Source organism: Myzus persicae, unplaced genomic scaffold, assembly GCF_001856785.1.
Source record: "Myzus persicae strain clone G006 unplaced genomic scaffold, MPER_G0061.0, whole genome shotgun sequence".
Lineage (NCBI taxonomy): Eukaryota > Metazoa > Arthropoda > Insecta > Hemiptera > Aphididae > Myzus > Myzus persicae.
In genome coordinates this window covers 320,012-346,430 of record NW_019101697.1, presented here as the reverse complement: position 1 = coordinate 346,430, position 26,419 = coordinate 320,012, and the positions used below count along the sequence as shown (strand labels likewise).

Sequence of the window (26,419 nt, the reverse complement as noted above, 5' to 3'; positions counted from 1 at the left end):
ATTAGTTTAATAATAATGATATGTAATATTGTATAATATAAACATACCAATTTCAAATGTTTCTTTTGCATTCTGAGTAAAATCAAACTGTGATTGATCCCATGTATATTTCTTTGAAGATTGTGTTTGTGCATTAAGTGGACTAGGTTCTTTTTCTTTGGAATCTGTTCTAGGCACCATCTTTAAACTTGTAAAACCTTCAGCTGTAGTTTCAAATTTAGGTAAATATTTACTACCTGTAATATTTAATTTAAGTATAAATTACTAATAAAGTAATAACAAATTAACTCATTCAATTAAATAAATCTTACCAATAAATACAAGACGATCGTCTACTGTATGCTGATAAATTGGAACAGTAAACGCATCAGATCCTGCTGGTAATGATGTTTGAGACCAATTATTACAACTTGTTTGTGATAAATGATTTGTATAAGTTGTAAGTAATAATGGAGAATCAACAATAGGCTTGTTGATATGCATGTGCAAATTTATAAGTGCCAAGTCTTCTTGAGATGATACAGCAGACATAAACGATGTACTGGATATTGAACGTGAATCTGATGAATCTATAATTCCTCCATCATGTTCCTAAAAAAATGTTATAATATTTTTATACTCATGGAACTTTAACAATTTTAATTAAAATCATACATTATCAATTAAATTATGATTAGATTTCAACAATGGACTTTGATTGGCATCTCTACTCATGTCCACAGCAAGTAATGTTTTTTCATCATCAGCTAAATCACACTACAAATAGAATAAAATAAATATAAATTGAATAAATTGATTTGACTAAAAGTTGGTTTGGTTTTTACTTCTAAGGTGTCAATATTTAATACTGTATGGTCTTGATGATCAACTGTTGTGTTATTAGAAACAGTAATATTACTTAATAGTGCTGGACTACTTGGTATGATGGTTGTCTCACTTCCAAAATGATTCCTTAAACAAATCATACATAAAATATGGACATTTAAACTTTGTAGCATTAAAATGCTTACTTAATAAAAGATTCATTTTGACCAATTCCGCTGCTGTTCAAAGAGCTCTTCAATGAAGAACACCTGGCTGAGCCCAATGTAATTCGATCATTACTCTTGAGATTACTAGTTAGAGTAAGATCCTCTTCAGCCGAAAAAAAGACTTCAGATGGATTATCACTAGTTATAGATATAGTTCTTGAAAACGGGTGTTTTGAACTAGTCTGGTGTAAGGAATGTATGGAATCAGCATTGGCTGCACTAATCTAAACACAAAATAGAAAAATAAAACCCAATTTGGTATTTTAAAAATACCAAATACCAGTCACTCTCGCCAGCCATTTGGGACGAATGAAAATACGTACTGAATTATTCTGAGCACTTGTGACAAGTGCATTATATTGTAGGGCTGTTGTGTTAAAATAATCAACAGCAAGTCTAGAATCTGAAACACTATACTTTGGGCAGGCACCATTGTCTACAGCTAATGTGTTTTCGGGCACACTCAGTATGGACCTAGTAGTGTTAAACTTGTGAGGTGATTGTGGTCGTGAATCCATTTTAAGTACAGGGGTTGGACTGGCATCAATTAGGCGTGAATACGGCACTTCACGACTTATTGTTTGTACTCCATTTAGTCTAGAAAATGTGCAATAAGCGATATTTGGCAACTGATATTGATGAAAATAAGTTCCAAACAAACCTGCTGGCAGCAGATGAATATGAGAAACGTCTAGATAATGGGTGAGTCGGTAAAGGAGAAGGTATGTCTTCACTGTCTATTGTGTATGGTACATTTGTTGGGATATTAGAACTGTTCTTGCTTCCCTCAGACTGATCTTGGTATACCTATCAGGAACCGATCATACATTTTAAATAAAAAGCATGAATTTGATATTCTTAAAAAATATGGTTATTGGTTCTTTTTAAATTATTATTCTTTAGTTAACATATAACATTTAAATAGCAGTTGATTAAAAGCAGAAATAATGGGACATTTTAAGTCCCAAATAGCTGGATTTGTAAAAAAAAGCAAGCATTTAATTAATAACAAAAAGTATATAATAAACATTTTTTATTTATTTCTTCTGGTCTGTAAATTTTAAAATATCAAGTATCAATTGAGTAACTGTGTATATATTTATAATAAGTAATAGGTAACTAATAAATAATAAGTAATTAAACTTTGATATTTGTTTTGTTTAATTTGTGTAAATTTATATTACAAACGTGATTATATTGTTACAACTTATAAATGTACGATACAACTATCACTCAAATTACATATTTAAATTTAAATTACATAAAAATAACTAGAAAATATATTAATTTTTAGATCAGAATATTGTCTAGAACAAATGAACTCAAATGAAATAAAAATAAATAAATTAGAAGATACTATCTTAAGTTATTTAAATTATTGAATAAGTCAAGCTACTTTTATTCGTAAAACATAGATGGGCATATCAATCCCACAACTTCGTTTGGCAATTTTAAACCATCAATATCTCATTGAATAGTACATTTTTTTCCATCAAAATTTTACCAAACCATTTTTATTATTTTGACTATAACATTATACGATTTAACTTAAAATTAAAGAAAAAAAAATTAAGATCTCTTTTATATTACATAAAGTAATATGAACTATACTATTAATTCATAGTGATAATAGTATCATACTCAAAACTAATTTTCAAACCAATTTTTAGTGATAAGTAACTATCTAAAAAAATTAAATTAAAGAAATAAGAAATTGTAACAAGTTGTAAACACATTACACAATATGCATGTTATAACATACATTTTATTACTCCGTATTATCTTTTGTATAGTATTTACCAATGTAAAAGATACATATTTTAATTTATAGCATCTGAACTCATTGTAAATTAATGTTTGATAATCTGTTGATAATAATAGTTGAACATTTCCTTACCATATAGTATATAGTGTTAATTCAAGCATCAACAAAATTGTTTTATTAAGCACAAAACGGATTTTAGGCAAAAACCAAAATAAAATAGATATTTAGTTGTGACTAGAACGCATTTCATAAATACTCCAAAATTATCTCTATCCCTTTTCTAAAATAAGTAAGTGATTTAAAATCTAGAGTAATACATATTGTGTTGAACAGGTAATATTAACAGGTATATTTGCAAATACTTCTTCACTTTAAATAACATAAAAATATAATTATCTCAATAATCCAAATTACTAATCATTACAGATAATACCATTATTATTTGGAAATCTTTAAGATAATGTGAGTTACAGTGGCGAACACACAATATGATACCCTCCCCCCCCCCCTTAGCCACATTAGCAAGTGATATATGAAATATATTTTTTTGGAATAAAGTATAGAAATGTAATTGATGTTATTTGTTATCACATACTTACGAATGCATTGATTGGCAAATTGTTTTTATTAGATCAATTTAATTTAAAACCTCAATTATATTTTAATTTATATACATAAAGTAATATACACTAATATGTTATTATAATAATAAATTTAAGTTTTGATAAGATGAAATCTTAACAAAATAATCCTAACACCAGAACTTAATTAGTAAATATATTAGTAATAAGTAATACATAAACCATACGCATTTAACCATATATTAAACAAACTTAACGTATTTTTACCTTATTTAAAAGACGAATATTTGGCCATTGTGGTACTGGATGATCATGTATAACAACACCACTACCAATATTGTACGGTGGTGTATGAAATATTAATTGACAATCATGTAAAATACTTTGGCCGAATCCTGGATCTTTTCCACTTTCATTCACTCTATGACATAATAATTTAGAAAAATAAACAATAAACTATAACTTAAGGCTGTATACATTGTTTAAGCTAAACAATAAAAACCTTAAAGCTGCAATATTGATGCCATCTTGAATATCATTTCTAGACGGTTTAAAGAAACGTTGACCATTTCGATTACGTCCAAAAAAGGCACATCCGCCAACACAACCACATTTTCCCGTCACAAGAGACCTACTGTCACTTGGCCACAAAAACCATAATCTTTTGTAACGATCATCGTGCAGTTTAAGATATCTATAAAATATGGTTAAAAATATAAAATTAATTACAATATAATATGATTTAAATAGAAGCATACTTATGTTGAACAAGGTGTAAATTTTTATCAGAGTCAGATAAAGAAGAGGCCAACTCAAGTATAAAAGGACCCAATGATGCAGAACCAATCTCTAGCCACATTTCCTGATTTTCATTTGAGGTACCACTAATATTTCTAAAAAATATAAATCATTCAATAAATCAATGTTTTAAAAAAAAGCAAATTTTTTGAATACAAAAAAATCAAATGGATACATACCGATGCTGAGATCTGTTACTTCCCGAAGTGCTAGTGTTACTATTAAGTCCAAGTGTGTTTTGTGGACCAGCACAAATAAATTGTTTGAGTTTCACAGCTGGAATAACTAATGTAATACCAGACTTGAGATGATTACTATGTAAGTTACAATGTGATAGTCGTAATGGGGAAGCCTAAAAAATATTGTCTTATAAATATAAAATTATAAAGAATCATTGATTTATTAATTTTTTTTCATTTAAACACAATATGTTTAATATATCAAAAAAAAAAGTAAAATATAAATTATATTTTAATAAAGCGTTATTTTTTTAAACTTAATATAGCAATTATAATAAAAAAAACTTAAATACATATAAATATTTTTAAATATATTACCCATAAATTAATAGCTGTACCAGACTCTACTAGATAGATATCTATAGCATCAATAGCTACACGAGTCATTCGGTATTTTATTTCATCAGCTGTGGGACATCTATAACGGGCCTGTGGATCATTATGAGGACATGTTGAAGGAGATGAACCATGATGACATTCTAATGGTAAATGAGCTGGTTTGAGCTGATTTTCTGAATCAAACATTAGTAAGAACATAGTCTCCAAGCCTGTCACAACATGAAACAACTGAAAAATATAATTTTGTTATTAATATTATATATTATATGTATAAAGATTAACACACCCAAAGTTAAGATACAAATAAAAATTCTGTAAAAGCACTATTTACAAGAAAATTTAGTTTATTAATAGATTATTTATTGGAAAAAACTTTATTAAGTATTAAAATAATTAATTTTTTGAAACTGAAAAATTAATAAATATAACATCTTACTTGAGGTGCAGTAGCTTTACCACTAAGTTTTCCCAGCTGAATTTCTAATAACCAAGCATATTCTAACGTGTCTTGGTTGAGATTTCTTTCAGCATCACTAAACATAGCATGACCTCGAATCTACATAATTACATATATAATATTAATTATTAATACAAATAGTATATATAATAAAGTATTTATAAGTTATTAATCTATAATTACATACCTGTAGAGCAGAAAGCATTAAATGTCCTTGATTCAAATGATGATCTTTTACTGGTCGATTTCCTAATTTATCACTGGATATAAGTAAACTAGGTGATAACAATAACTGTAACTGAGTGTCCCTATAAGATTTCTTCATTTCCAGTCCAAAACGTTCAATTATTATAACTGGACAAGGGGGATCATTATCATTGCAATTCTGAAAAGATAAATGATGTTACATTTTATAGTAAAAACATTTTATTGAACTTACCTTAATGAGATGGGCTTGTAAATCATGCATAGTAATAGAAATAACTACTTCCAATGGTCTGTATTCTCGTGGATCTACTTGAATTTTTATATCTGATAAAGAACTACTGTCTTGATCTGTAACTTTATCAGTATTTGCACTTTTTGGGTTTAATTTATCATTCATATCAGTAAAAATTTGATCTTCACCAAAAATGCTTTCCTAAACCACAATATGAAGTAAAGTATTAAGGTTAGAACACAATAATTATTGATAAATAAAAAATAATTAACCTTTAAATGAAAAAAATGCCTGAGCCAAGATCCGTACAAAAACATAATTGATGAACCAATTTCCAACTCTAAACTAACTTTGTCAGCTGGTAAAGTAGTTGGGTCAAATTTTTGTCCTTCATCCTAATATAATAAAAAACAAATTTATTTATTTAGTTAGGTAGAAAAATAATTCTAATTTCTTCTAACTCGAGTCCAATGAATAGGAACATTTTGTGTCTTATGATGCTGCATTCTCATTGGTGAAAGCAATTTTTCTTCTTTTTCGGGTGTAGTTATGTCAGCTTGAGGTGGTGGTCCATACATTGGCATTGGATGATAAATAAAATTAATTGATAAAGCAACAATCGGCATGGTCCAACAGTCTACCCATCCAAGACTAAATTAAAAATTTCAAATTATTACAATACCATATTTTGAATATATTAAAATAATTTCCTATACCCTTTTTGACAAATATTTCGCCATTTACGTCCATTATCATCCAATTTTGATCTATATACTTTTCCATCACGTCCAAGTAATTTAGCATTTTGATTTAATGATAATAAAACACTTCGGCTAGTATATACTTCTGGCAAATACATAGATAAATCTATACTTTCACCTTGAATCCAAAATCGAAGTGGTAATGTGTCAGGCAAAAACTCCGTAAATGGGAGATCAAATGAAAAATCAAATAAATCACCACTGGCAGCAATAAGAGCTTTATAATACCATGAAATAGTACATAAAATTAGAAACATTTCAATAATATTGTAATTAGCTGATATTTTATAATTAAATAATAAATACTATTAAAGAAAATAAATTATAAATACCATTCTCTTGATTTTGAGACGAACAATCGATCCAATTGTATTCATTACTAATAGTTATTAATTCAAATTCTTTCATAAGAACTGAAAACTTCCATGTATATGGCACAAAATGTAAAATATCTGGCCTACTTTTACTGGCCCAATCATTTATCATTTCTATTTATAAAAAGAAAATCAGTAAGCTATAAATTGAATAGGCTAAAATACTTATTTATTTAAAATTTACCTTGAAAAAAACCTTTGTGAGCATAGGTAAACCACCCTGTTGCTTTACAACCAGTTAAATTAAACAACCATTCTTGATGATCATTCCACTGAATTGGATAGTGGCAATGAGCGGTAAATTCTAATGTTTCACACTCTAATAAACTGCGAAACTTTAAACATGATACCAATATATTAGCAATATAAATTGTATATTTTAAAAAAAATTATGTTTTACTTGCAAACTTGTAGTTGCTTCTAAATGAAGTAGCTGCCCGGTAATTTTAGTAGTATAACCATCATGTGCTACTAGCCATGGTAAAGTAATTTCCATGTATGAACCCGGTCCAACATTAATATGAATTGCATTAGTTTCCTAAAAACACAGTATGGTATTGATTTTAATATATATATTTTCAGTAAAGATCCTCAAATTTCTATATGAATATGCATAAAACTAAACTACGAAAAATGTTGGGTTTAGTCAAAGTTAACAAGTTCCTATTTGAACTTAAAATCTAAACTTATTACATTATTCAAATTTACTGGACATTTTTAAAGTTATTATACTGAGTTTGTAAACCGAAAGCCTAATAAAAATAAGTTTCAAATTGCATTTTACAGAAAATGAAATTTATAACACACTTTGTAACTATAATTGTCTTCTACGACTTATATTTGATTAAGTTAATTATATAAAATTATGGTCTTCTAAATATTAAAAAATATTATTATAAGGTATAATTCAGTCAAATATGACTGGTGGTTAATATCTATTATGTTAGTATTATTAATTTTATGAAAGTCGTTTGTTCTCCTATAGAATACAAAAATAATAACGTCTGACCAATTAGCACCAAATAAATGACTAAATTATTAAAATAATTAGGATATAAGACTTACTTTATTTTTTGAAAACAAAATGTCAATAGTAGATTCATAGAGTGTATTCAGGCGAATATCAAATGCTTGAACTTGACGTTTTTCCCCAGGTAATGGTGGATCACTAACCTATAACATAAATATATCAAAATAAATGTTGTAATATTTATTTTTGAAAGATAAGGAAAATTATAGAAATTATATTAACCTTAAGTGGTTGAAAATCTTGTGGAAAGAATAACTTGAATAAATGTTCCCTTTGTCGGTCTGCCCAAGGACCATAACTGAAGTCTGTTCCTTTTCCACACTATAAAAATAATTATTATTAATTGATAAAAATTAATAATGGTATAATATGTTGTATACAAAACAATTAAGTTAAATAATATTCAATAAACTGCTTAAAAAACCATGAACAGACAACAAAATAAAGTTTATGAATTCATAATTCATATACTCAAATTCTCTAACTATTCATCATAAGGTATTAATAACAGTTTTTTCACTTCCGTTAACTTTACTACAATATCTTATATTCTTATTTCTTGAGTACATTTGATTAAATCATCCTTTAAAATGTAAAGTTTTAAGTTATCAATTTTAAATACCTTTATGTCAATTCCCCAAATGGGTGGAGCCGATTCAACTATATCCCCATTTGCTAATTGCAACATTTCAGGTTCTTCAGGTACAACCCCTAAAAAAATTTATTTTGTAGCTAATTACTGATAATCTCAGACATATTTGTTAAAGTTTACCTGGTTCGTCCATGTAGTAGTAAAGTTCTATATTATTTGATGAAAACACAACAAAACCAGCACCCATGTATCGAGGAGGATCATCTGCCATGCCAGTATATTTGGGACTTGGTGCTAATATCACCTATAATATTAATAAATGTAATTTTATATAAATAATTTGTGTAATATAACAAATTTTTACTTTAAAATTTTCTGCTTTGCATTTAACAAAGTGCATAAAATGGTCCAATTTTGAAGCAGCTGGTTTAGTCGAATACACAAAATGGGCTTCTTCGACATTGACTAGTAAAGTGGTTGGTATAAGTCGATTACCAAATACCACTCGGCCCTAGATTTTAAATTATGATAACATTCACAATAAGACCACACACAAATAGTAATAAAATAAAATAAATAATAAAACTTACAGAAGACACTTCCATTTTTATCACAGGTATAAGATCTCTCCAGCTTTTTCCAAGCACTGCTTCTTGTTTCTTATCTTTATTATTTTTTGCTTCCTCTTCTTCTAAAAATTATAACTATTATAAGTATCATTTATTCAAGCAAAATTAACTAATAATAAATAATTTCTTTATTTTGTACTTACTGACACTTAATTCGTCCCAAGGAATAATTGACGGATCTAAATTGAATACTTTTTCTAAATTACTATACATTTTACAACGGTTATATACATGTAGTTCAAACCCATTTAACATAACGGACAGCCTAGTATCAGAATGTGACAAATCTAAAAAAAAATATATTTATACACATAATAACATAGCTAAATCATAAATTAAAAATAATAAATAAGTACTTTGATATAAATTAATAGACTAATGCTAAATAGTTATTAAAAGATTCACCAACCTTCTGATACATCTTTAGGAACATAAGAACGCCACCAACGGAATATCAACCAGCCATCCTGTACTCTTATGGTATAATCTTCAGTGATGTAAATTATATCTCTGAACATAATCTTACCAGAAAGAGCACAAACCGTAAAAGAACCTGAAAAATATTTTGTTTTTAATTAATAAAAATAATACATATTCTTTAAACTCATTTAAAAATGTTAAATTTGAGCAAATAATAAATTTAAATTAAATTTTAAAATAAATACATTTACCTATACTAAGATATCCTTTTGTAGCATAGAACCTAGTCAACAGTCTGGTGACAATATATGCCGTCACTCTAGAATTGTAGTAAGTAATATAAATTACCCACACCATTCCAGATATTAGTGAGAACAGCATCCAGGCAAAATTACTATCCATTTTAATGTCATCTAGATGAACATCGGTCAAGTTCCACGAAGAGTCCTCCATCCGATTGGCTGGTTGATACATAAGTGTTGTTTCTTTATCCATTTTGAAGTTATTTAGCCAATATAGGTACTTCACATCTAAAACCAAAATAGTTTTAAATTATAAGTATAAATAAGTATGTTTAGGAATATTATCGATCATTTAAATCATTAATCATTGATAATCTGGTAAAAAAATATATATATCTACGTCTCTATTTCTATCAAAAGAGATTCCAAAAATAAAAATAATACATATTAACTTGAAGGATTATTAGTGTAAGCCGTAACTTATGTTTAACCTTCATGAAATAAAATTTCATTATTAAAAAAAATTTAAGTACCTACCATACAATTATAAAGTAGCCAGTATATATCTGAATATATACTCGTATAATTACTAATTAACGATTTCCTAATACAATTTCACATGCAAATAAAATTAAGTGTACAATATTTATTTATCATGAAGATTCTTTACCGAATTATTAGATTTACTAACTACTAACATCACATAAAATACTGGAATGAAATCAGTGTACATACTTAATCGTTAATCTGTCAACTACTGTATTAGTCACTAATAGGACAATATCATATTAGTTTTATCTAAGTAGTAAAATTAATTCATGATTTGATAAGTGCACTCTATCAAATAAATTAAATTGCATACTTAAGTTAATTCCAATTATAAATTAAATTTTTTTTCAATAACTGAATTTAAATTATAGTTTGATTGATCCTAAAATGATAACACTTTATTTTTGTCAATACCCATGGAAAACTTATGGTAAATTTGTTGACCTTGCTTTTCTTAGGTTCATTAGTTTTTTTCATTTTCTTTAGTAAATAATAAATATTACAAATTTAATTCCATTTCCCAGTATAATTTAATCAAGTAGGTAAGTTAGTTGACTAATTTTGTTTTAAACAAATGTAATTATTTTTATATTTATTATTTTAATGGTCACTTGCATTTTTTGTGAATGTGCAAATAAAACTAGTTTTAAGTAAAAATATTTAAATAATATTAGATATAGATACTGATGACTTTTTTAAGTTACATAAAAGTACAAGCATTTAGATTCAATAGAGTATGACTAAACCTGTAGATATTAACTTGCCAAACTGTTGAATTGGTATACATTGTATTTGACAAACAATTGAAGTATTTTGTTTTAAAGGTAGTTAAAATGTAGTGATGTGTTATTTTTCTGATGAAATACTACAGTGTAACGTCTCGTGAATTGACAAAATGTGTTGGTCTGAAAAATTTTTTTATATGATAATCTGGCAGTATTTTGTGACACTTGTTATGCTGATAATATTATAATAAATAGGAAAGTAACTAATATATATTTATAGTAGCTGATATGATTTGTACAAAAACAGAATTTTAGAAGACTGTAGGAATCAAGTAAGACTGAAACTAGTTGTACTGTGGGTATATAAGGACATTATATTACATCATTAAACCTGATTGTAAAGATTTGGAAAATCATCATCGAAACAAGACAAACTAGATTTCTAGGAACCCTTTAAGCTAGGAGAACTATATAGTTCGTAAATAGTAATGGGAGTGTTACAATATTATTATAGTAGTAGTGACAATAGCAGTAAGTAGTTACTAGTTATCCTTGCGGCGCACTGGCACAACAAGTGGCGACTGCACAGCGCGCGCGAGCTAACACGGCAAAAAAGTTTCCGGAAACAAACCTTCAAAAAGGTCCAATACTTTCGTCACCGGATGGACGAGAATTCGGTGGTGGTGCAGAATTGGTCGCACCCGGGCGGTATCATAGTATTATGATGGCGCTGGTCACATAATAAAAATATTATTGTTGCATTTGTAATTGACACACGATTCATGCGACTGAGGGAAAACGGACGTCCGGCCAAATGAAAATCATTATCGTGAAATATAAACAACAAATTATAATATCGTCAGGCGAGGAATCGCGGAGCTCGTCGGGAGCACTTGACCAGCGGCTTACAGCAGCTCGTCGGGATTGTCGACGGTGTTTTGAACGAGATTGTGTAGTGATTAGTGATTATAACAAGACACGCCCCTATCAGTCGATAACACGCCGCCGAATCGAGGGACCCCCGCCCAACCAACTTAACTAAAAAGCACACGCACACCAGCTTCCCTATCACACCAGTACACCACCGTCAATGGTTCCCAAAGTCCGCACTCCGAGCCACCATTCAATCGGTCTGAGTCACTGAGCTACAACATACGCGATTACGCCTGAGTGTCTGAAATGATTCAGAATTCAGATTACAAAATTAAATGTATCATTATTAAAATAGTAATAATATTACCTACATACAATTTAACAACGTAATAATATAGGTCTACAATTTTACAGCGGCCGGCGCGGTGAGATGCCTTCGACAATAATATTTCAATAATAATATAATCTCATCTCGTTAACGTTTATGCCCAAGTGTAGGTAAAAATGTAAAATGTAAATAATCACGAACTAAGATATTATAGCCTTATATAGAGCAAGTAGGTACTTTCGAATTCTCGACTTGCGTGACTGTATAGGTACGTCGAAATTAAAAACCTTTCGCGATCGATTCATTTCCTCGTTTTTAATATGTATAATGCATACCTATATACGGTTACTATACATGTAAAGACATTTGAAAGAAGTATAGTATAGGCAGATACTTTTGTTTGTGTTTATAGGTTAATATTGGTGCCTATTAAGTATTAGGTATAACAGACACGCAGGTGCATAATAGCCAATAGGTGTACCGTGAATGCACTTTAGAATTAACATGTATAAGTATATTATTTTATTATAAGTTATAACTTATTTACTTATTAATTGTTAGTGTTATAACATGCAACCCAAAGGCCATAGTCTATAGCAGTGGTGGTGTAGACAATTGTCTCACAGTTAAAGTGTGGTAATAAAAATGGTTATAGTTAGGTACCTATAGTGAGTACTGAAAAAGTAGATACCTATATTAAGCATTTAAATATTTTGTTTATGTATTTTATGTTATGATGAATGACATTATACGGAAAATAACGTTACTCACTTGTAATCACAAAATTTAAATTAAAGACCAGATAGATAGGTACATAGGTCATTTATAATTAATTATCAACTAAAGTTATAAGCCAGATATTCACGTTATTGACTAAATGCATAACCATAGGTACAGAAGTACCTATACCTAATTATCGATTTACAAAAAATTAACTATAGGTAAAACACTAAAACTTGAATTTCAAGTTCAGTAGGTAGGTAATAAGGTATATATCAGTAGTACCTACCTTATCTTACACTATTTTGGAAAAAGAAATTTTAATGAGAATGTGTAAATAGGAATATTAAACTGCATGATATTATATTCCAAAATAAATATTGATGTAATAGTCTCTATGGCAACTTTATCTAGATTTAACATAAAAAAAGGTGGGCAAGGAAGTACCGATCTGGCAGTCTGCAGCTCTGCTGTAAATTAGTTGTATGGGTCACCCTAATGGGTGTATTGAATTTGAATTCAATGATATAAAATCATTGTAAACGTAAAACGATTCTTAGTGAAGACGTGGTCAACCGACTTATATTACCTACTAAGTATATTTTATATTTTTATTTTAACGGTATTAAAGTAATTTATTTTAATATTAGTAAAACGGTATAGGTTAACATGTGTTAACATAATTATTTTGATTTCAGTATGAAATACTTATGAGAAACCTTGTCTTAAATATTCAATCCTTAACTAAAATTAAACATTTCACCAAAATGTAACTACAATAAATTGTGGCACTAATAGTATATTGTTTGACAAGGACGGGAAGTGAACTATTTCAGTCGCGGAAAGAAAAATGTTTACACGTCATGCACTCATGCAGGTACCTACATAGGTTTCATATGTTGTGAATATAAGATGTAACTAAAAATGTATGTTTTATAAGGACCGTGGTGGCGTGGTATAGATTTAAGGGGATAAGCGCGGCACTTTTTGAGATTTCAATTTTACAGTTGACCATCAGCTGGATGAAAGCCTCGCTTTCCAACTTTTCAACCATCATCAAAAATTAGACTTTCGGTAGATGATTTGCAAATTATCTTTGATTAATTTTGTCAACATTTCAACTTAAAAAGCTTATGAAAAAAGTCACGCCTATATGTTTACTTAATATTTTCGAACTGCTATTAAAAAAACTTATGAAGAACCTTTCTATTAAATTTTCAAATTTTAGATATTAAAAAAAAACATTTTTATTGATATTAATAGAAAAAAATAAACAATTTTTAAAATGTTTAAGATCTAAAAATAGCTCAAAAAGAGTCGGAATGTTTTTAAAATGTTATTAATTATTATGTACACAAAATGTTAACAACTATAAACATTCAGTGAAAATGTAATGTATCTACGTGGTTATATTTTTTAGAGTTACATCAACAACCAAAATCAATTTTGTCAGATTAAAAACTGATTTTGGGTTATAATTTCCTTTTTTCATTAATTTTTTTCCCACAACACATTTGAAAATTACTGGGAACTTTTAATTCTGACCTTTCGAATGCATCAATGAGATTTACTTTCCCACCAGAAAAGTTACAGAAGTTGAAAATTAAAATATTATTTCGAATACTTATCATGTACACAGAAACAAAAAATAAAAAAACCCACTATTCACTATACACATTCATCAGAATCTAAAAATATTTATAACTCCATAATACCTATGTTATAGTATATTATACATTATAATATATATTATATACATTACATTATATATTATATACATTACATTATATATTATAATTTATAAGGAATAAGGAACGTTAATAGTTAAAAAATAAAAGCTATTATTCATTATTTTAATTAAATTTTTTATAATGATTATGGTTTAATGTTATGATTTATAAGTTCATAACATTAGGTATTGATATTGCAATTTGTAGTGTTAAAGTATAAAACAAATATGTATTTTATCGTCGATTGTACACAGTAGGTAGTAGGTACCTATTATACTGAAAGGCGAAACCATGTTAAAACAAGGTAGGTAGGTATGGATACTATTATTGTTTATTGTTTTCGTACCTACTAATATGTGTGTTTACAAGCCCATCGTGAAAAAAAAACAATAAAAGTAACACAGAATACACAAAGTCAATAATATAGGAAAATAATCTACATAATATTATATTACATTTATATATATCGCACTATTGCAGTACCTATATATTAATGTATTATACAATTTGACATTTTGTATTCCTAAGAACCTATTATTGTGTGCACTCAATAATAATATCAACAACACCAATATTGTTACAATTAATTTAATTACCCCCCTTCCCTTAAACTTTTATTGATATAATTTATAATAGACTGTTTTTCTATTGTTATTAATTTTTTTCTATTTTTTAGTCTATATTTACAGATTGTATAAACCAGATGGCTATATCACGATAATACGATAGGTGCACTACTGTCCACTACAGCACTATACTATATACATATAGGTATGTAGGTATCTAAAAATTCTACTTGTATACTTGAGATCGACTTTCCCACATTTTTGATTTTTTGATTTTTAGTTCTCCAAATAATGAAATATGAAAATTTTTTAATTGTCCTTTTTTAATATACCTAACTTTTTTTAGGAATTTTGGGTCTTGGGGATAGTATAAAAATGTGGGGAAGTCGTTTTCAAGTGGCCTTGACTACAAATTCAAATCTATTTTTAGAATTTTTATCGCTTCATTAGATCAATCTGTACATTTGGCAAAGAACACGTCTAAAATCCTATATCACGCATGTATTAGATATTAATAGAAAATCACGGTATCAAACCATCGAATCTCCTTAATGTTTAACGAAATTTTAAATTGGGGTATACTGTATCCCCTGATAAAATTTTTAACTAAGCCCCTGGTCTCGGACTCTCGGTATCTGATAATATGACATTTTACGATATTTTGAGTTTACCTATAGACAGTAGACACATAATGTACCTACTTAACTAGTAACTACATTACCACATAGGTAGGTACTATCAGTGCCGGATTAACCTACAAGCAAATTAAGCACTGCTTAAGGCGCTCGAAAAAATTCGGCCAGTAATTTTTTTTTTGTATTGAAAATATTTAAAATCTGTAGATTTGCACACAAGTCAATGGTCAGACTAGACCTGGCATAGGCTCAATATTTTACCAAATTATTAGTCCGTTTATTGAGAACAAAATTTGGCCGTCATAAATGGTCAGACTAAATCCGGATTTCAATAATTTTTACGTTAAAAAAAATTCAAAATGATCCATTTCAACCACAATCAAATCGTCACCAAGCAGGAAGCTTAAGTAAAGTTCTCGGCCATTTAGAAACGAACATTATGTGTGAATTGTGGCATTATATCCACGAACCTTTTAATAATTGCAGTAAAAGTGTTCAAAATTAGCGAAATTGATTTATATACTGCAATTAATTTAATTGAAAATCTTAAAATTGTCCTTCAGAATATAAGGTGCTAATATGATGATTATGAAACAAATGGTATGAAAAGAGCTAAAAATGAAGACTACAAATTGACTAGACACCGAGAAAAAATTTAAATAAATGAAAGTAGTTCCCATAAACTAAATGCAAAGTCATTTAAAATAAACACTTTTTATGTAATAATTGATCAGCTTTATAGTGCTCGAGAACATAGAATTATCGCTTATACTTGTGTGAGAAATAATTTTAAGTTATTATCTAAAATTTCAATGGACATGGAAATCAAAAAAATACAAGAAGGAATGAACAATTTGTTAAAAAGGTATCCAAAGGATTTCCCCGACGATTTTACGAATGAGTTTAAACAGTTTTTAAGTTTTTCATCAACGTCTCTATTATTAATTACTACGAACTAAAATAAGAATAAGAATATTTTGCTTAACATGTATAAGATGATAGTTGATTTAAATGTGACTGAGAGTTTTCCAAATGTTGAAAGTTTATTAGGTTTAAGTCTTTCTCTCATGTGTATCAACTATTCAACTATACTGGTGAAAGATCTTTTTTCCGATTAAAATTATTAAAAACACTATTGCGATCTTCACTATCACAAAATAATCTGCAGAATCCTGGAATTTTGATCATTGAGATTGAATTTGTAAAATCTCTAGACCTAGATGATGTCATTTGAACTTTTTCAAATGAAAAAGCCAGAAAAAAAGAATTTTGTATAGATGAAGAGGAGAGACAACTACAAGTGAATAGTTGCAACGATTACAGTGACTAATTTTATAATAAATATACATATATTTTAGTATACAACTATAATTTAAAAATGTGTTTGACAGAATTATCATTTATACAAAATGAATTTTTTTTAATTTGTAGTAAACACCTTTTTTACTTCTTATGGCCAATCAGGCCCGTCTGATTTATTTGCTTAAGGCCTGTGAAACACTTAATCCAGCACTGCGTACTAGGCGATAACAAAAAAAAACTCAATGGACAAAGTTTTTTATTAAAATAAAAACATGAAATTGGTACCCAACAACGGCTACAACCTACCTAATGAATTCAGCACGAACTAGTGAATCACTTATCACAATGTATGCGATGACAGGTAGGCACACAAATACAATAGGTGTATCGTACCTTATATGTGCATATTATTATATATAAACATAAAACAGTACTAAAATGATGATATTAGTATTAATGGTTTTCTAAAAATGTTTAACCTTTGTTGGTATACAATAAATACATAATATATATTATATATGTACACTTTATAGTATATTATATAAATGTATTATAAACCAACATTTTTTTATCATTACATAACTGCACTCTATAAATATATTATAGCCTATTGCCTATAGATATATGTATACCTATATGGCTATATATAATATATTTCTATATACTATATAGTCATATATCTAGGTAGATTCATTGTAGTATATCGAGAAATCCTGCAGTATCGAGGTTCTAGGTATAAATAAGTAACAGTGTAATACCGGTAAAGGTCCGGTGGACACGCGTACAGTTGTTTGTTACTGCTGCGGCACCGTAAATATGGACTAGGTAGTAATATTATGTGATCAAATTGTGTAGTGTACAATGTACATGTCTGTGGAACATTCCAAAAATTGAATTTTAAACAACTGCATTATTGAGGAAAAAAAGGGGTGAGCTTCCTTCAGACCCGGCGCAAGGCTAAATGACGCCCCAGGCCAAAATGCCAACTGGCGCCTTTTTCATACAACCCATAATATTATAATATTTGGAAAAAATGTTATTCGTGGACAGAAATACGGAAAAATGATATATAATGCTTAACTTGTACAATATTTGTTATCGTCTTAATTAAAAAAAAAATAACATATTATGACGAAATATAATGTAATTAATAATAAATGGAAATAGAGTGTACAATAAAACATAACATAAATAAAACATTTATTTAAATTTGTTATTGATCAACATCTTTCTTGATTTTCTCTCGGCAAAACTCCGTATAATTGTAGGAAAATCAATGTCCGCAGCTATTTCGTTTTCTATAGATAAAACCGATAGTAAGACTTAACGTTCATTAGCCATAGTAGATCGCAAGTATGTTTTTATGAGTTTTAATTTTGAGAAACTTCGCTTACCACTAGCTACTGTCACTGGTAACGTCAATAATAATCTTAAAGCAATCCAAAGATTTGGAAATATGTCTTGGAGTTCATAGTCAAAAATTTATTGAGGAATATTAAGAGGTGAACTTACGTCAACACAAGAAATTAACAATTGCTTGATGTTCACAATCTCTGTGCATAATTCGACACCATCAATATCAGAGTCAGATCCATCTTTAAGGTGATTGTGTAGATCTATACAATGTTTCAATAATTTGTTTTCATTTTCAGGTGCATTTTTTAAATCGTACAAAAAATTCCATAAATCAACATGGATCTTTAAAATTTCAAAACGATCTGTCAATGATATAGTAACAACGTTCATTAATGTGTAAAAAAATTCATGTTTAAATTTTTCGACTGCAGTTTTATGATCAGTATCATCTGAACGCTCATAATCAGTTTTTTTTTTTATACGCTTCCGAACTACTTTAATTTCAGAATCCACCCCTAGTTCATCTGCTATTGATTTTGCTTTGACCAAAATCTGATCAAATTTATCTCTATAGTTCACACAGAATAAGCTGATAAGTGACGGACGAAGGCGACGCGACGTAGTCACGACTGTCACGAGTCACAACGGCTCGACGCGATCCCGATTAAACGATAACAAATATTCAGGAATTTTTATATTTATAGAACAATATATTATAAGATAAACATTTTACGTTAGTACCCTAAACAGAATAACCATAATAATAATTATCTAAATTTCAGTACAAAGTTTTAGGTAGGTATTTTATATTTAATAAAAAAAATTACTGACAAAAGTGTGCAAAATTGTAAAAAACAATTTCGGCGCCCCCCTGAAAATGACGCCCTAGGCGACCGCCTGAGTCGCCTAACCCTCGCGCCGGGCCTGGCTTTCTTGATGAATTAGGTATCCTATTATCCTGTATATTATTCTCAATTTTCATCACAAATATCAAGTCAATTTACTCTAACTAATAATTATAGCCCATAAGTTTCAATTTTCAATCAATTTGAATAATATTTTTACAATTTGAAAAATGAAGAGGACGCGTCGGTTTCGTACCCTCTGGTGTGCTTATGTCTCTGTCTATTACTAACGCAAAGCATAAACTTTCAAATGTTTCGTTTAGAACAATCCATTTTACTCTGTTAAATTTAATTATACGGTAATTTGATTTACAATCAAATTTAAAATTTAAAAGTATGAACACCTATTATTTATAAAGCCTCCCGGTTCCCACTTATCTACCTACCTTTTATTATATTTGAATACTGAATCAAATTACGAATGCAAAAAAATTACGATTTTAATGTGCTCATAACTTGTTTGTAACGAAGTTATTGAAAGACAATTTTAACGGCATATATTAAAACAACAAAATATTATATAAATTTATTAAAATTTAACCATTTAATCCTCTAAATATAAGTAATTAGTATTTGGCATTTGCATATGAATTGATAACTCCTGTATACAATTATTGTATTAATATTAATGTATGAAATAGATAAACATTTGAGTTACAGAAAAATTAACTTCACAAGACTAGCATTTGTAAGAAGATTAAGATATTCCTCCCTCCACCACTATTCTGAGAGAAGTCTATAGGAATACTGGTAAAGGTGACCTAGGTTTGAAAAATTATCTATAATTTAAAACCAAAGAAGATGGCAAGCCGCTGAATGATTTGCATTTGCGACAAGGTAACGGTGACGAAGGAGTAAGCGGAAAAATGGCTAACGCTAAGTAAATAATAGTTTATTTTTTTGTTAAATGTTGAAGCCAAAGTTAAAGAGATGGTCGGATGGAGCCATTCTTTGCTGTACAATGTGTGTTGAAGAACCAATTCCTCTTTTTCATTTCGAATAAATTATACTTAGGTAGGCGGTACCTACTTAGTTAATAAATTAAGCGGATTGCAATCTACCAGTAATGTTCTAGTGAATAATTCAGGGGGTGGTCCGTTTTATAAAAATTTAAAAAGTTCATGGCAATGTAAGGTCATGTTAGTTTAGGACAGTGATATCCGAACAAATTTCTAAGTGGGGCCGTCAGACATCATCACATAGGCTGATGCTGCAAATTACAATATATCTACATTGAATGCATATATTATTTATATACTGCGAGAGTGGTCAGATAAAAAAGTAGACGTATGATATTAATATAGAATAAAAAATCACGGTGGAGAATGGAACACTTTCTAGCTAATTTTAACGAGGAATCTACATGGATAAGGTTACGTAGGTAGCTCCATAATCGTAGGTATATCACAGGTCATAATTCATAATACATGATAATGTTCGTCTTTCGTGAGGTTTTGCTGTTCTAGAATCTAGAGCATTCCTATTTCTTACTCAAGAACAGTAGACAATACCTTTACGGCTTTACTTCAATAGTATGCCATAGTCCATTGAGGTACAAACATTAAACATTTTATTTATTAGGTATAAAAATTATTATTGATTATACATTTACCATAATTATCATAACTATTATTATAAGATTATTCAGTTAAAATTATGGGTTGTACAAAACTATTTTATTATTAGTTACCTACATATCTATTCATTTTTTAAAAATATTTTTTCATTGTTCTGAATGCATGGTAGATAATTAAAATCAATTTACTAGAGATATCTTTACACACAATTTTAGGTATTGACTATTAGCATATTAGCATATTTCTAGTTTCTACGGTATTTTATTAAAGTCCTGACTCCTGAAAGTCATTTGCAAATTTGCAATTATATCTATACGTTATAAGGGGAAAAAAAGACTCATATTTGTGACCGCTGTTTATTTTTTAGGGACTTCTCCAAGGAAAAACGAAGAGTACATAGGTATTAACAAAAAAATGTTTAGTAGATAGGTACTTTGTACAAGAAATGTGCTGAACATAATTTTTTTCCGGATACAATATTATTACACATATTGGCTTTGAACAAGCGAATACATCCAGGTTACCTACTGGTAAAATAATAGAATTATGAGAATATTTTTATTACCTAGGTACCTATGTCAAAACACTTACCTACCGAAAGTCGAAAATACAAAATTTAGGTTTACAGATTTTGTAGGTATACAAATAACGATATAATATAATTTGCGAACTACCTACCCATAGTTTTATAATAATAGTTATGACTTACGTTAATGCTGGATTCATAATTAATAATGATATACCTATGGGCTATGAGGTATACAATAAATACCTAATATTTTTTTTTAAAAACATTTTCGCTGAAATTGTCATCCTAATATCACCTATTCTGAAAGTTAATCCAACCAGTAACCCTAAATTAAGATACTTCATAATTAACGACTAAAACTTATAGCACGAAAAGTTCAAATTATAAACATTTCTTAAAAATGTGTAGGTACGTACTTATAAATATAAATAATTAGAATTGGTTTAAAACTTGATAATTGCCGACGTTGCCGTAGCGTTGATTGTTTTTTGTTAGGTACCTATTTTAAAGTTTGAACAAACCACACAGTTCATATACCTACTGGCTACTAGAAATACTTTTTTTACTATCGATTTAAAATGGATTACTAAATAGGTAATAAATTATTTCATATTTTGAATGCTTACGGCCTATATACTTACGTGTTCCGCACCACACTAATATTGACATATAATAATTGAAATTACTATGGCAGTTAATGCATTACTCATGTGGACATTACCTCTATAAATAATTTATAAACATTAGAGTAGGTATAATGAAATATGTACAGGTAAATAATTTATAACATTTGCAACATCATAACTTACACAAGAAATACATACCTATTTTTATATAATATATTAGAAAATATAATTTCACCATCAGATTTTTCAGCAGAAAAAAATATTTTTATCAATTCTAATTTCTAATTAGTAATTTCCTCCCAAGACATTTTTTACGACCCTCATTACCTGGGCTTCATTGAAACATATGAAGCACAAATTGTTTTTTTTTCAATTTTGAATTGACTTACTTAATTTCTTACCTTCATTATTATATAACTATTGAGTAGGTATCTACAGCCAATACTTAATATTTACTTAATAGATGATTCTGTACAATTTTTCTGTTAAAATTGTTTAGGTATAATGTAGGAACTAGAAAGAGTTCTCAATAATACTACCTTCTTTCTTCTAAATTGAGCTTGTAAATTATAAATTATTATCACATTAATTTATATATATTTTAATTTTTTTTTTATTTAGTTAAACTATTTTAACATAAAATAGTGCTTAAACGAAGGTACTAAATTAAACAGTAAGAATAATAAAAAAACATGAGTATGAACTTGTGTGGCATAATGCATGTGTGTCCAATGCATACTATCACACTTGTGTAGCAGTTATGACCTAAATATACTGATCTGTCTAAATCTTGTTAAGGTCATTTAACCACAATAAACATTTTATAATATTAAACTGATAATTTAATTTTAATAAATATATTATATAAATTAGAAATAATATATTTTGGTATTTATTTATTTATTTATACACTAGTTTTATATTACATATTTGATGTTTAGTAGTTTATTCCTAATCTATTCCTTCGTTTATTCAGTTTTACCTAAATAAAAAATAAAAAATCATATTTATAAATAAGTACCTTCATACCTAATTTCTTCCTAGATGTGTTATCTCAATAATAAATATTTATGATAAATCTGCTCTTTGAGCAATTTACATTGTTCTCAGTTCATTGTCTGAAAAACGATGATCAAGTATCAATAATTTATTGAGCTTATCAACTGTTGATTAAGCATGAAAGCTAAGTACTTTAAAATAAAAACATATTTAAAAAATATTTAAAATTGTATATACAAGTCTATATTTCAATAAACCAAATAGCAAAAAGTGCCATAATCCACTTATTACAAGCTACATAAATAAAATGTGGCAAGAGATTTGAATTGTACATTTTTTTTTTACATAAACTTAATTTTGGTCAACTTAAGTAATTGATTTCATAAAAATAAAAAATAAAAACAAAAAAAATAATTAAATAAATATTCCTAAACACTAGTGGTGTATCCGTTTGGGTATGGTATATGCTCGGCTCTTGACGTCTTCTCCTTAACCGTTATCACACTGTACAGAATCACAGTTGCTGCTGAAGAATATACAATTGCCATACCCACTGTAACAGATCAGGAACACTGCTACTAAAAACACTATGCTGCATATGGTGCACGGCTTCCGTTCCAAAAAGAATCCAGTCAAGTATAGAACCATGAACATGACATGCGTCTGCAATAGCGCTGGATTCAGTGGTTTTGGTATGAGTAACACAGGTATCAACCATTGAAGACAGTACATGTTGGGTTTGTGCGTATATGAAGACTACGAAACTGAAGTCCAAACTATGAAATTCTAAACTAAAATCGATTCAAACAAAGAAATTAAATATTTATTAAAGAAAACGTTTATTGTTTAATGAAAATAGTAATTTTTAATTTTCATAATAATAAATGATAACGTGGTCAAGATAATATTCATGATTAGCCCATTGATTTTTCAGTGTCTCCTAAATATATGATGGCGTATATTGCTCTGGTTTATATTTAATCCACAAGAGAGTAGCACATGGTGTTTTTGAAAAAATTGAATATTATAATATTAATATTATTTAGACAAAACTGAGATAATGGACGTATGATGAAGATACATCTATTGTATTTAGGCAATTATTGGCATATTGAGTAGTTGTGCAATATAATAAAATACAAAATTTAAACAAATATTAAATACAAAATATGTACTGATGCCATTTATTGCGACAGTTTATTTAATAATATTATTGTTATAGACACTTATTTACAAGGTAAGTAGGTATTTAGCTTTGGAAAGTGTAATGAAATTCTATCCTTAAGATTAATGACTGTGTTCCGAGAATGTGAGGTTGGATTACCCAATTACTAATGAGAAATGATGAATAAGGAATAATAACTAGACCAAGTCCGGATTTAAGATCTTTGGGCCCCAGAATACCAGGTATTTACTGGGCAATCTTCAATATTCTTTAACTTTGTCAATTCTTTCTTTAAAAAATATTATAATTACTATTTTTTTACGGTTGTATATAACTGTATAGTTGTATACTGTTTAAAAAGTATATAAAATGTGTTGATATAATATTATACCTATTACCTATACAATAACTATAACTTTTTTAAAGAGAAACAATACTTCAATAGGTATACCTATACCTATAGACACGTCACAATCACCACATTTACAAATTAATTTCTAATAGTTAGTCAGTGGCCACTAATATAAAATACTGTTAGGTACCTTTCGCAAAAAGACCAAAATCAACTCATATATTAATTGATAATTTAAGATGTGAATAATATAAATTAGGTACTGAGTATAGTTCAATAATTACATATTAACATATTTATAGTATCGTACCAAATAGGTATACTAAATACACTGAACTACACTGTAAAAAATTCTATTTTCACTAATTTACAAAATTGATTTATTTATCCAAAAACCTTCAGTGTGAAAAAAGCGCCTTAAAATTCATCCATAGGCAATACAACATACGAAAACAAGACGGGTATACAGGAAGCAACACTATTCACGAAAAGAAATTCTTGAGAAAGCATACCAAGTTTGTAGTTAAATAATGAATTTTGAAAATATAATTATCTTATTGTAATTTTCCCTTAGATGTATATGCTGTATTTTTAAAATCATTTTGAACAATATCAACAGAGTTATAGCCAATTTAACTAGAAAATTATTGTATTTTTTAATATTTTATTAGTTAAAATTAACCGTGGTCTGCATTACAATGCACTATCTGTCATCTATGGCAACCAAAATACAAAAAATAACTTATTTCACTATTACTATTTACTATTTTAATTTCTAACCAATGGCAATACATTTATAAACAAATAAACCTTTGTAAAACAAATGTGTTCCCGAAAAATTAAAGTATTAACAAAAATGAGCGATATCTCAAAAAAAAAACTCTTTCAAATTAGGTGTAAAAAGAACTGCTCTAAAAGTTGTGATATTGTTTTATAGCTAAGTCTTAGAACTACAGATTACAGATACCATTCATGTTTAAATATAGTTTGATAAATAATTGAACATAGCTTGGTGATTTAAGTAAAAAATTAAAAAAAAAGCTATAGCAATATAGCATAATGAGTACATAATAATTCAGTCAACCATCAATAAAACAGGCAGTGTACCTATTACTAATCAAGAGTTTTAAAGTCACCAAGTTTAGTTCAGCTTTCGAGAAAACTATCTTAAAATAAATTATGTATTGATATATGTGTATATACTTCAAAGACTTAGATATAAAATGATATCACACCTTTTGGAGCCGTTTTTCACATGGTGTTTGGCGAAGTGTTTTTGTTGGGTTTAAATTAAACGAGTGAAGCCCAATGGACATAATATTTTCAGCCAAATATAAGGTATGGCCTACAACTTACAAGCGTTTATAAAAATATGCAACATACATAACATAATAGTTTATACTAATATACTATTCTAGCCGATCTTGTGCACTTCGTTGCCCGTTAAAAATGTAAACTCTATAATTCATATGATTTATATATTAATTATCTATTTATTTTTTTTCTAATATTTAATATAAAATATTCATACAACGGATTGAGTGATTTTTGTGGCGTCTCATATCCGGTGCCTTTTTGTATGTAAAAAATGTAAAATCAAAAACCGGGTTTGAGTGTTTTGCAAGACAGCTGATCACCCTAAACGAAAATCGATTTACGTAAAATTTAGTCATTTAAGTAGTCAAACAGTGGAAATATGAAAGCAGTGTATCAAAAGCTGGTAGAACACAAAGATGAGCTATAGTAAGTGCAATTTATATATATAAGCAATATATGCCAACTACT

General features: G+C 28.3%; 2 protein-coding genes across 2 annotated transcripts in view; both read right to left on the bottom strand.

Moving 5' to 3' along the window:
- The window catches only part of LOC111030173 (uncharacterized protein KIAA1109), a 28,587-nt gene extending 16,677 nt beyond the window's left edge, over positions 1-11,910 (bottom strand). The window contains exons 1-31 of the mRNA XM_022309553.1: positions 11,603-11,910; positions 9,707-9,985; positions 9,445-9,588; positions 9,179-9,322; positions 8,997-9,097; positions 8,771-8,917; positions 8,587-8,710; positions 8,437-8,525; positions 8,037-8,135; positions 7,850-7,957; positions 7,185-7,322; positions 6,969-7,119; positions 6,743-6,898; positions 6,366-6,627; positions 6,111-6,300; positions 5,922-6,044; positions 5,650-5,850; positions 5,398-5,595; positions 5,190-5,309; positions 4,733-4,981; positions 4,355-4,527; positions 4,136-4,270; positions 3,880-4,071; positions 3,645-3,798; positions 1,693-1,838; positions 1,355-1,628; positions 1,011-1,255; positions 825-951; positions 655-756; positions 312-591; positions 48-236 (exon numbers count right to left, since the gene is read on the bottom strand). Coding sequence (XP_022165245.1) covers positions 48-236; positions 312-591; positions 655-756; positions 825-951; positions 1,011-1,255; positions 1,355-1,628; positions 1,693-1,838; positions 3,645-3,798; positions 3,880-4,071; positions 4,136-4,270; positions 4,355-4,527; positions 4,733-4,981; positions 5,190-5,309; positions 5,398-5,595; positions 5,650-5,850; positions 5,922-6,044; positions 6,111-6,300; positions 6,366-6,627; positions 6,743-6,898; positions 6,969-7,119; positions 7,185-7,322; positions 7,850-7,957; positions 8,037-8,135; positions 8,437-8,525; positions 8,587-8,710; positions 8,771-8,917; positions 8,997-9,097; positions 9,179-9,322; positions 9,445-9,588; positions 9,707-9,950 — 5,005 coding nt within the window. The 5' untranslated portion in view covers positions 9,951-9,985; positions 11,603-11,910. The remainder of the gene's footprint in view (positions 1-47; positions 237-311; positions 592-654; positions 757-824; positions 952-1,010; positions 1,256-1,354; positions 1,629-1,692; positions 1,839-3,644; positions 3,799-3,879; positions 4,072-4,135; positions 4,271-4,354; positions 4,528-4,732; positions 4,982-5,189; positions 5,310-5,397; positions 5,596-5,649; positions 5,851-5,921; positions 6,045-6,110; positions 6,301-6,365; positions 6,628-6,742; positions 6,899-6,968; positions 7,120-7,184; positions 7,323-7,849; positions 7,958-8,036; positions 8,136-8,436; positions 8,526-8,586; positions 8,711-8,770; positions 8,918-8,996; positions 9,098-9,178; positions 9,323-9,444; positions 9,589-9,706; positions 9,986-11,602) is intronic.
- Positions 11,911-23,337: 11,427 nt separating this feature from the next.
- Positions 23,338-23,994, bottom strand: LOC111030170 (bladder cancer-associated protein). The gene has a single exon (XM_022309549.1). The coding sequence runs from the start codon at positions 23,847-23,849 to the stop codon at positions 23,607-23,609; it is 243 nt and encodes an 80-aa protein (XP_022165241.1). The 5' UTR covers positions 23,850-23,994; the 3' UTR covers positions 23,338-23,606.
- Between the last annotated feature and the right edge of the window lie 2,425 nt (positions 23,995-26,419).